The following is a 12,497-nucleotide window of genomic DNA, read 5'->3' on the forward strand; positions in this document are numbered from 1 at the left end:
ATAATATTAATCTGCTCTAAAACTATATATATAATTTAGATGTTTAAATTTCACTTAAATAATCTGAAATTAGATGAATTTTATTTTTCAAATAAAATAAAAATATAATTTATATATATTCAAAAGTTGATTATTAGATGTGGAATCATTTGTATTTTTGAATTTGCTTGATGAGATAATTGAGAGAAAACCACCCACCTACAAAATTAGTTGGGTCGGTAAGGATTTAGAAATTATTAAAAGAATTAAAAATTAACTTTTAATCTATTAAATAAATTAAAAATATAATTTATGAGGAATCGTTTACATTTGAATTTATTTATCGGCGAATTAGGTAGATCATCCATCTTCAAAGTTAGTTGGATGGATAAAGATTTAGACATATAAATTATCAAAAAAAAATTAATATGTAATCTATCAAATACATTAAAAATATAGTTTATATATATTCAAAAGTTAATAGTTGGATGAGAAATTATTTGCATTAAATTATCTGATAGCAAATTGCGAGAGAATTATCAAATATCAACGAAGTCGAGATAATGTTCTTTTTTAATGGTCAATTGTAATTTTCTAATTTACTTTTTTACATATAATTGTAAAATTAATCATATCTGATGGATTCTATTGAAGAGAGAGAATTGTTCATTTTCAAGATTAATATCAATGAGAATTTAAACACGGGATTATAAAAAAAATTAATCTTTAAAATATTCATAGTGTTAAAACAAATGCATGAAAAAATTATATTTAGAAATTATAATTAGAGATGGCGATCTTTGACATTGACTCGGTTCTAACATTTTGACTATTACAAGAGGCTGCGCCGGCAGGGTCGGGGTCAATAGTGCGACATTTTAATTTGATTAAAATAAAATAATTAAACATTATATTTTTAATTATTTATTTTTCCACAGGATTAATACAAAGTCGCGCGTTTAGTTGGAAGAGGAGAATGTTCATTAACGCAAGCATCATTTGAATGATTTGAATGGAAAACACGATGAAGGATAGTGAAATTCTTGATTTAGTCAAGGGGTGAACCACAACAGCAATCATGATTCGACTAAAGCTTGAAGAAAAATATGGCTAAATAATTTTGTTGATCATCTTGATTCAACATGTAGAGCATGATAATCTTGACAAGTAATCAATTTATTTTCTCTACTTTGAAATAAACCCATCTTAACAATGCATTTGATAAAATACAAATATATATACATATCATTGATGGCATTATTTGGAAAGTATGACTTAGTTTTTTGTATTTTTTTTATAATCCAAGTATCAAACTATTCTTTGAACTGATTAATCTTGAAGGTCCACTCAATCGTACGAGAATTTTTCATCAACCATCAAGTAAATTCGAAAAGTTCAAAGTGGTCTGACACTTGCAATCGGACTTTCTGAGAATCACTCACGCTAGACAAATATCTTTGTTGGGAATTGACTCCATATGCTCTTGTTTGTGTCACTCATGCATTACCACTCGTGTTGTGCCTAGAGACGAGTTTAAGCGCCCTTAATTTTTATTAGGCAACATTATTCTTAATATATTAAATATTATATATATATATATATATATATATATATATATATATATATATATATATATATATATATATATAAGAATGTAAAAAAAATTAGGACCCACATGATAAAAGATTTGTATGATCTAATCAAAATTTTAGATTTCATAAAGATCTCCTTATAGTTCCAATGGATAGAGCCCTAAAAAACTTTTTTTTAATATTTTAAATTTATTTTTAATTATGTATGTTATTTTATAAGATCCTCTTCAATATATCTCAACCCTAGTCTTCTTTTGTTGTTATGTTGATAATGTTTTTATCACTAATTGATAAGAACGTGATTTAAAATTTTCTTATTCATATAATATAATGCAAAATAAAAAATACTATTTTTTTTTTTTTTTGAATTCCGCCTCTTCTCCGTTTCCAACTCTCCCTTTTATGCTTCTCTTGCTCGTTGAGATTGGGAAAGAGAAACCACATCTAACATTGTCACACTGATCCGATTGATACGACTATGCTTCTTTCTTGATTAAGTTCAAATGTTGATACATTCGTCCGCATTGTATCCGATCGAAATAGAAAATTTTTTTGATTACGACGTAGCAGACTTGCAGAAGAAAAGAAATAAAAAAATTTTATTATTTTTTAGCAATAACGAATTAGCCACCTCTACCATTTGGCTTCTTTGATAGACATAAATTTTTATTTAAATATATTTACAATCATAAATTTTTTGATTTCTATTCTATTATTTACAACTGCTCTAATTTAGGTAATAAAAAATATAATTTATTTGTTTCTTTTATTGCTTAAAAAGACTCATTTAGTTCTTAATAAATGATAATAACTGATTTGATCTCGCTGCGTTCTTCATTTTCTAAGGATTATATTGAATTTTATCATTTTATACATTTTTTTTGAGTTAAGGACGGGAGCATAATTCTTTCTATCATTGCCCCATTTCATTGTTCTTATTTTTTCAATTTTGTTCCTTTTTTAAGGATTGTTCTATCCCACTTTCATTTGAATAATTAGACATACTTCTATCTTTTTTATTTTTAAATAATTCTGAATACATTTATTTTCAACAAAGTGAATTGTACACTTATTATCTTCTTTAGGTGTATTATTATATCAAACTAGTATTTCACCCGTCCAATGCACGGGATGTTATTTTATATAATTAATAATTAAAATTAGTAAGTATGAGTATTTGAATAAATAATTAAAATATAAATAAGTTAAATTGGCTATAGATTGTACAATTAGAAACATTTTTTATAAATTTAAAAAAACTTCTTTAAATACAACGTTTGTTGTTGAATTTTTCTATTTGCTGTCACTATCACATGCATGGAGAATTCTTTCTTACCTCGCCGCATGGACCGTGCATCATTAGATCTCGTACTACACCGTAATAAACATGATCATCTTTTTCATCAGAAATTTCAGCAGAAATAATACGATCAATTGCATCAAGAATTTGAGGAGAGTCTCGTGCAACCATTTTATCAATGACATCTTGAGAAAAAAATTTTTAAGCTATAAGATAAAATGTTCAATCAATTAATCATGGAACAAAAAAATAAATTAACCTACCAAAGAGTATATTTTCATCAGTTTATTAAAAGACTTGAATTCATAAATCATTGATGGAAATGTATTATCAAAAATTTCGCATAATGAGTTTTTGCAATAAAATTAATCTTGTATTTATTTGTTGTTATTTTATACTTCATTCGATTCTCCGTAACAATGATATTTTTTATGAAAAATATATAACCTTCTTTGAGAATGGGTTTCACTCAGTACATGATCGGACGTTTTATTGTTCCATGTATTCGTTCACCCTACAAATATATAGAAAGAGTAAATATTTATATTTTCTAACAGTAATCAGATCATATATACGTAAAAAAAATATACAACCTCTTTATCATGAAAGACACACTCCAAGCTAAAATCTCCGTTATTTCCATATGCAAGTAAATCGTAACAACGAACTAATCAGAGTTTCAATGCTCACTGTATTTTCAAAAGGTTAACCTCTCGGATGAGATTAAACAGAGGAGCCATTTTTTTATTTCAGCATAAAGTGAGTGAGTGAAAATATTGCAATCCTAATTTATAGAGTGTATGCAACCTCATCCTCATTTGTAATATGTGGTATTTTTTACCATCAAAGTTATTCAATATATTTAGGAAGCTGTGTTTTACCATTTAATAATAATAATTCGAGCATTAAAATTTATGCTTAATATAGATTCAAATGTATTTAAAGATCTATGATATTAATATGGATGAAAAATTATATTATCAATCAATTATAGCTGTGTAAGTTTATTTCCATTTAAATAAATATGTATATTTATTAAAATGATGTTTAGGCGGAAAATTTTTAGGCAGACAACTCAGTTTATACTTAATATGGATTAAAATTCATTTAAAGATCTGTGGTATTAATATGAATGAAAATTTGTATTATCAATCAATTATAATTATGTAAGTTTGTTGTTTCCATATAGATAAATATGTCTATTTATTGAAATGATATTTAGGCAAAAAAATTTTAACAGACAACTCAGTTTATGCTTAATATGGATTAAAATGCATTTAAAAATATGTGGTATTAATATGGATGAAAAATTATATTATCAATCAATTATAGTTGTGTAATTTTTTTTCCATATAGATAAATATATCTATTTATTGAAATGATATTTAGGCGAGAAATTTTTAGACAGACAACTCTGTTTTTATATATATATATAGATAATATTATATCAAATAATAATACACTGTTTAATACCACAAAACTTATACTTCTCTGAATTAATCTAAAAAATTCAAAAAATTAAATTTTATATAAAATTTTAATTTTTAAAATTAATATTTTAATTCGTTTAAAACAATTATAAATCCATCCTTATCGGTCCCAAATCCGAATGAAAAAAGAACGAGGCCTATTTTTTAAAAAAAAATTTGGCATAGGGCCTCAAATAGACTTAGTCTTATTGGATGTATTCAATGGTGATCTAGCACATCATGGAGCAACAATTGGCACCGGTAGATTGAAATATATTGCTAGATTCTTATGATTTTATCAGAATTGGTAAGGCAAGTACTTTGCCCACTAAATATCCATACAAATTTTAAAAGTCGACATGCATACCAGATGAGTACCAAAAAACATCATAACCATATTAGTCAGCAACTAATAAAGCTTAAATTATCATAAATATAACTAAGACACTTATTTAAAAATTTATCAACTAATGAAAGTACAGATAACCACCTGAATCATTGATATTCAAAATGAAATGGTAAATCTCAGTCAGTCTCATGGACTCAATCTCTGAGGGTGGTCGATTTGGTTCTACGAAAATTTCCTATCGACCACCAGGGTAAATCGGGAAGCGTATACGACGGCCAATCCAGATGCCCAATATCCTTTGATTGTGTTCCCCATTTGGAAGAAAATTCTTACAAATACGTTATTGCTAGGGATCGAACCGCGGATCCCTAGGTCACAACTCGGATATTTTACCGTTACACCATTGTCTCGGGGACAAATGATAAATCCCAGTCAGTCTCATTGACTCAGTCCCTCGGGGTGGCCGGTCCGGTCCCACGGAAGTTTCCCACCGACGGCCAATCCAAATGCCCAACATCCTTTGGGGGTGGCCGGTCCGGTCCCATGAAAGTTTCCCACCGACGACGGTCAATCCAAATGCCCAACATCCTTTGATTGCGTTCCTCATTTTGGAGGAAAATTCCTGCAAATACGCCGTAGAAATGATAAATCCCAGTCAGTCTCATGGACTCAGTCCCTGGGGGTGGCCGGCCTGGTCCCACGGAAGTTTCCCACCGACTACCAGGGTAAATCGAGAAGCGCATACGACGACCAATCCAGATGCCCAGCATTCTTTGATTGTGTTCCCCATTTGGAGAAAAATTCCTACAAATACGCCGTAGCTAGGGATCGAACCGCGAGTCCCTAGGTCACAACCCGAATGTCTTACCGTTGCACCATTGTCTTATCTAAAGTTGACCAATTTAAATAAAATACTTAGTGGAGATTAACAAATAGTACGGTCACACAGTAGTACAAAACAAAATATTCATGAAGAATGTGAATGCAATGATCACTTCAACATAAAAGTGGAATCTGCCACCCCAGCAGTCCCACACGGTCAACTCCACGATCATTTATGAAGAGGTAAATCAAAAAGCTGCAGTTGGCCACGACGGAGGAGGGCATTATCTCGACTTCACCAAGATTTCACCCTTGCCCACTTCAACTCTGCTCCGTCGTAACCAACTCAACTATGTCCCGAGGGCAGATGCAATGATCACAACATTACGTAAACTTTTCATGAAGGAAGCAATTTAGCAGCACTTATGCAAATTAGATGGCCACGCAACAACACGGAAAGTAAATGGTATCGGCAAGATATTGTCGGTGTGAACTCAAGCAAAAGCAAAATTATTAATGATTTGCCCTCGATGCAAAAGAATAAACATAATTAGACATCAGAAACGAGATGTAATTTGCGAGAATAGTGCCTGGAAATCTGTAGTGGGCGAACCTGTGCCCTCTGGTTTTGATGCCAGATCAAGTGCCTTAAACTTGGCCTCCTCGAACTGAAGAGCCTGTGCATGAAAAAGGAAATCATCAGGCTTACATTTTATAAGTGTAACTAGTTTATGAATATGTAATCAGGTTTAGATCGTATAATTATTTGTAAATATGCATCATGGCAAAACTATATTTTTCCTTCATGATTTCAGTTACACATATACCTGGACGCAAACCTCTGCTACGTCAGCTCTTGCGATTGTTCTAGTTTGTGTCTTCAGAAGCTCATCATCCTTTCCGACGAGCAGTTCTCTCAGGCCCCCATCTTTGTCCTGTAAACCTCCAGCCCTGTTTCAGATTAAGATATCATTTGGAAGAAATACACTAGTAGACTTTGACTTTTTGATGAACAAGCATCCCAAGAAATTTTTAAGTGAAAGATCTTGCTTGTAAAACTTTTCACAGAATGCTCTTGGAATCACAGAATATAGATCCTATTTAGGAATGGTACAAGGAAGTCCATATGAGCCTCTCTACATGATTTGCATTGCAATTGGGTCGGATTGCTGATCCCACCAATCTTACAGGTTGGATAAACATGAGGTACCCAGATCGCTCATTTCCATCCGAGGTTCTTTCATAGGAGAAAAGGAAAAAAGAAGAAAAAAAACTAGTGAAGAAAAGAAGAGGAAAACTAAACTTTTGCCATTTCTCCCTAAGCAATCAAGCAAAATTAGTCAGAAAACAAACTTATTTACACACACTGATACATGGACTGCTGATCTGCCGACACTGAACATTAACACTCTGAATAGACATTTGATGATTTATAGATGGTCTAAAGAATTTTAGAAATAGTTTCCAAGTCTGAGTAACATAATGCACACCAATGACACCCTAGCTCAATGGAGCACCTCCACCTCCAGTCATCTCCCTCTGATCCTCTTTGTCCCTGAAGGAGATCTCTTTCCTTTTTATCTTCTCTTCATTTTCTATCTTATTTTATATATCTCTAACAAAACACAGCCTCAATGATCCAAATACGTACAGATGTAATGAACCCTAAGGTCATGCAATCCTATAGCCTAACCTAGAATGTGCTTCTTAAAGAGAGTGCTAATTATTGAGCGTATTGATGAGGTCAGAGCATGACAAAAATATTATTTTATACTAGAAAAAAATGCAACACGCGTACATGTTTTTTGGTACAGATTCAGAGATCATACCTTATAATTGTATATGGTATCCCAGAGTCTGCTAAGTATTGTTCAGCTTTCCGCTTCCATACCTGGGAAGGTTAAAAGTTAGAATTGATAAAAAAAAAAAGCCTTTTCTGTAAAGTGGCAAGAAATTTTAAGAAGTCGATATGGAATGTGGCAATATAGGAGTCTGCCAAAAAGAGGATCAATTTTAATGTGAACAATATTTCAATTGTTCATAAATCATAATTTAAGTAGCGTTGGAGCAATAGGAACGACCTGATAACAGTTTCTATCTTTGGATCTAAAACTATAGATTGGCAGTACATTAGCCAAATAGATAAAACATCATCAATTTCCATTATATGAATCCTTTCCTTTCACATAAGATCTATTGTATCTGTTTTATCTAGTCTCGAAGTGAGATAATTTATAAAGTCACCATATAAAATTCCTTCTAGAATAATCTTACATGATCGATGCTGAGGAATTATAGAACAGAACAACTGCCACCAGATAGAACTGCTTACTAGTATGTTTCCATTCCCAATGTTGTTCAGTGGATTATTGATGTCTGTTCCACCCATGGAACCAACCAAAACTATTTGCTTAACACCAACAGCTTTAGCTGCAGAATAACAAGGTTTAGATTATCAAGACATAATGTCTAAGTAAAGAAGACAACAACAAATGAGCAACATTCAGAAGCCAAGTCATCCTCTATTCAGCAAAATGTCCTTAATTAAGGATGGCGTAGCTCAAGGGAGAGGAACATGATCAAAATGGCCAAGAGTAATACACACGGTATGCATGAAATGCACTGAGAAAAAAAGGCAAAGGAAAACAAGACCTGGGTATCATATACAGTGTACAATGAAGCAAGTATGTGTAGGAAAAATTGATAGGGCAACCTCAATATAAAACCCTAAACTCTACTCAATTCTCAAGAAATCACAAGTATAATAATTAGAATTACGGAAGCATACCAGGATTCATGGTTTGCAGTCGATCTAGAGTCAAAATCTTCAATTTGCAGATTTTCCTAAGATTCCAGAGAGTTTTGTCGATGGGGAACAAAACTTTAGCGTCGGGACCATAACCCCTTTTATAATTATCCAACTTTGCATATTTTTAATTTGGCCCCTCAACAAATTAGAAATTGCACATATGGTATCCACATTATTATATTCATGATAATTAAGCCCTTAAGTTAAATTCTTTAAACATAATTTTGATCACATTAAATTTTGACTTATTTAATTGATGACATGACATTTATAATTACAATTATGATCCCAAAATTCTAATAATCTCCCACTGGATCATATATGTAAATTTATAAATGTATTAACTTTAGTGAGCTCAAAATTTTGTCATCATAGTCATAGGGCTTCCTTAACAATCTCGTCCATTAATTATATAGACATAGGATCAATGTAGTCTTTGTTGTATCTATCACAACTAAACCATCAGTGGTCACGTACATCAATATAATCAAATGACATAGATCAATCATGAATGTGTGGCATGAAAATTACATGCAAGGTGATCTATTCATGTCAATTTTCAACTGGTCCTCCTTAACCAAAGTGAGATCAAAACATTAACTTAAGTTGTACAAAGTGTAATGAAGTAAACATTAAACTTTATATCTGATCAGAAAAATCTTGGTATATAACCAAACATATATAGAAACATATATAATACAAACTCCCACTAGATCTAGATTTCACCAAATTGAATAACACCCATATGAGTGGTATGTGTTGGGTTGCAAAGGTGCAAACATAGTCCCACATCTAAAACACATGGAAAAGATCATGGGTTTAAAAGGATGGAGATATCTCAAATTGGCATGAGGCCTTTTGGGGAGAGCCCAAGAACAAAACCATGAGGGCTTAGGCCCAAAGTGGACAATATCATGTCATTGTGGAGATGTGGACATTAAAAGGATCTGCTATCATGGAGTTTGTGCCTATGTGTTTTATCGAAATCTGTCCACTTTGTACTCTTTCTTTCACAACAAGGAACTTGATATCGATGTGCTTCGATTTTGCCGAGCTCCTATTGTTGTTGGAATATAATACAGCTGATTTATTATCACAAAATAACTTCAATGGTCTCTCAACCATTCCCAAAATACGCAGCCCAGAGACAAAATATTTCAGCCATATTCCATGATTTGATGCCTCATAACATGCTATAAATTCTGCTGCCATGGTGGAAGAAGCTGTCAGTGCTTGTTTAGCACTTCTCCAAGAGATAGCTCCGCTAGCTAATAGAAAAACATAGTCTGAAGTGGATCTCATGCTATCTTGGCATCCCACAAAATCAGAGTCAGAATATCCCATGATCTCAAAAGTATCTGACCTCTTATATGTGAGCATGTATTCACTAGTTCTTTTTAAATTTCTAATTACCCTCTTTGTCGCTTTCCAATGATCCATTCTTGGGTTGCTTAAATATCTGCCCAACACTCCAACAATGTATGCAATATCCGGATGCGTACAAACTTGAGCATACATAAGACTTCCTACTGCCGAAGTATAGGGAATCTTTTGCATTTCTTGAATCTCAAGGCTTCCTTTAGGGCACTGTTTAAGACTAAACTTGTCTCCTTTAGCGACCGGGATGTTACCTGGTTTGCAATCTTTCATGTCAAATCTTTCAAGCACCTTATTGATATAGCTCTTTTGCGATAATCCAAGAATACCATAAGAACGATCTTGGTATATTTGGATTCCTAATACAAAAGATGCGTTACCCAGATTTTTCATTTCAAAATTTTTAAAGAGAAATCTCTTAGTATCGTTTAACATAACTATATCATTTGTGGCAAGTAAAATATCGTCATGATATAGAACCAGAAAGATATGCTTACTCCCACTGAACTTATGATATGCACAATCATCTACCACATTCATCTCAAAATCAAATGAGATGATAATTTGATGAAATTTATGATACAATTGACGAGAAGCCTGCTTTAATCCATAGATGGATTTCTTAAGTTTGCAATCAATACTCTTTGGATCTCCCGATACAAAGTGTTCTGGTTGCACCATATAGATTGTTTCTTCAATGTCTCTATTAAGAAAAACTGTATTTACATCCATCTGATGGAGTTCTATATCAAAGTGTGCGACAAGTGCTATGATCGTCCTAAAATAGTCCTTTGTTGAAACTGGAGAAAATGTCTCTTTAAAGTCAATCCCATATTTTTTAGTATAACCTTTAGCTACAAGACTTGCTTTATACCTTTCTACATTACTATTTGAATCTCGTTTGGTTTTAAAAATCCACTTACAACCAATGAATTTCACACCTTCTAATAATAAGACAAGTTCCTAAATTTTGTTATCTTGCATTGACTTTTACTCATTTCATCGATGCTTTTTATTTATTTTTCCCCTCGGCTTCTTTCTGTTCTTCTCTATTTCCAGCTTTAAAAAGTCGTTATAACCGTCTTCTCTCTAACCGTCTTCTCTATTTCAAGAGGAGGGAAAGAGGGATACCAAATATCTTAAAGTTTACATAACTCCAGCACTTAATTTGAATTGCTCTAAAAATTTCAAGTTTGGCCGGACGCCATTGGCTTTGACCAGATCAAACGGAGGAAACCTAGCTCTCTAGCTATATAATTCAAGTGATTTAGATTTCAAGTATGATTGCAAGACAATGTTAGAGCTATATATAACAAATTCTTTTTCCTCTCCATATAATCCAAATATCACCTATTTTATATTAAAAAATAGCAGTGATCAATTAATTAGTACCTTTCTCCTTCCAATTCTAATATAAAGATAGTAACAGAAATTGACGTGTCTATCCAGTGATGTAGTTGAATTAAAATTTATCAATACCAATTTAAAAATAAGAAACATCAATGTTTATATATAATAAATCTGTTAGGACATCGGCAATGTATTCTTTTTCAGCACAGAAAGAGAACATCACCCAATGGATCGGAGCTGATCGATGGGCAATCCTTTCCTTTTATTTAATTTGACACTTTATTGAAGAAGAAGATATATAAGGATTTAGAATATTTTGGTGACGCTGGAGGCTCCTTCGACCATGAGGTTGTGGCCGCTCACGAACCTCGACTCGTCGCTGGCCAAGAACAGCGCTGCCTCCGCTATGTCCGCCGCTTTCAGCATCACGCCCTTCAGAGTCGAGATCACCTCTCCCAATGCCTCCACCTCCACGTCGCTCTCCTGCATGTGCGACACCGTCAGCGGCGTCGCCACCACAGACGGCGACACGCAGTTCACACGCACCCCGTGCTTGCCCAGCTCTGCCGCCGCGCTCCGCGCTAGCCCCACCACCGCGTGCTTCGAGCACGTGTACACTGGATGACCCAGCATTCCCACCACCGACACCAAGCTCGCCGTGATGATGATGCTCCCGCCTCGCCCCGCCGCCACCATGGCCCGCCCCGCGTGCTTCGTCCCCAGCAGCGCCCCCAGCACGTTGACCCCCATCACCCGCTCGAACACCGCGGTCGTGTCGTCCTCGCCAAGGATGCTGCTTCCGGAGGGGTCGGCGATGCCGGCGTTGTTGAACATGATGTCGAGCTTGCCGTGGAGGGAAATGGCGGTGTCCACGGCGCGCTTCACGTCGGACTCGCGGCGGACGTCGCAGTGGACGTAGTAGGCGACGTCGTCGGAGCCGAGGCCTGCACAGAGGGCCTTCCCCTTCTCGTCTTGGAGGTCGGCGACGATGACACGAGCGCCGTGGCGGACAAACAACTTAACAGTGGCCTCGCCTATGCCGCTAGCGCCGCCAGTGATGACGGCGACCTTGCCTTCGAGCCTGATGAATCAATTAATCAACCATACAATCCATTAACTAAGGCGAATGAAAACACTATAAAAATTTAACAGATTAAAAGTAAAGACCTCCTCTCCATTGAAAATATCTTACTAATCTCCAATTAAATTTTGGTGATGCTTGATTAATTGATCCCTCTTCTTCCGATCCGTATTTATAGGCCGTGATATGAGAAGGTATCATCCTCGTGGGAATTATATTATTTTTAATTTATACCTTTCTCAGCCTTTTGACTCAGATCAAGTGTAGTATATTATTTTAAATTTATAAATATAAATGTAGAATAAGGTATGAAATTAACATCAGTAAACATCGAGCTGCAACGACCGTCAGATTCCAATACCATCATAA

The 12,497-nt window shown here is 34.1% G+C and overlaps 2 protein-coding genes across 2 annotated transcripts; both read right to left on the bottom strand.

The window, feature by feature from the left end:
• Positions 1-6,012: 6,012 nt before the first annotated feature.
• On the bottom strand, positions 6,013-8,309 carry LOC141834544 (uncharacterized protein At2g37660, chloroplastic-like). The gene is made up of 5 exons (XM_074721860.1): positions 8,300-8,309; positions 7,844-7,941; positions 7,341-7,402; positions 6,339-6,462; positions 6,013-6,188 (listed from the first exon to the last, which is right to left on the bottom strand). Exons 1-5 carry the CDS (start codon positions 8,307-8,309, stop codon positions 6,069-6,071), a joined length of 414 nt encoding a protein of 137 aa, XP_074577961.1. The 3' UTR covers positions 6,013-6,068.
• A 3,044-nt stretch (positions 8,310-11,353) lies between these two features.
• LOC141835441 (momilactone A synthase-like) lies at positions 11,354-12,225 on the bottom strand. The gene is made up of 2 exons (XM_074722894.1): positions 12,215-12,225; positions 11,354-12,128 (listed from the first exon to the last, which is right to left on the bottom strand). Exons 1-2 carry the CDS (start codon positions 12,223-12,225, stop codon positions 11,354-11,356), a joined length of 786 nt encoding a protein of 261 aa, XP_074578995.1.
• Positions 12,226-12,497: the final 272 nt, after the last annotated feature.

This window comes from Curcuma longa, chromosome 9, assembly GCF_044706935.1.
Source record: "Curcuma longa cultivar G26 ecotype Majalengka, Jawa Barat chromosome 9, ITB_CL_G26_1.1, whole genome shotgun sequence".
Classification (NCBI taxonomy): domain Eukaryota; kingdom Viridiplantae; phylum Streptophyta; class Magnoliopsida; order Zingiberales; family Zingiberaceae; genus Curcuma; species Curcuma longa.

Coding starts and splice junctions, on each gene's coding strand:
- LOC141834544 (XM_074721860.1), bottom strand. Junction 7,403..7,843: donor TTGGGAATGGAAACATACTA/GTAAGCAGTTCT, acceptor TAACCTTCCCAG/GTATGGAAGCGGAAAGCTGA. Junction 6,189..6,338: donor TAGCAGAGGTTTGCGTCCAG/GTATATGTGTAA, acceptor TTTCATGCACAG/GCTCTTCAGTTCGAGGAGGC.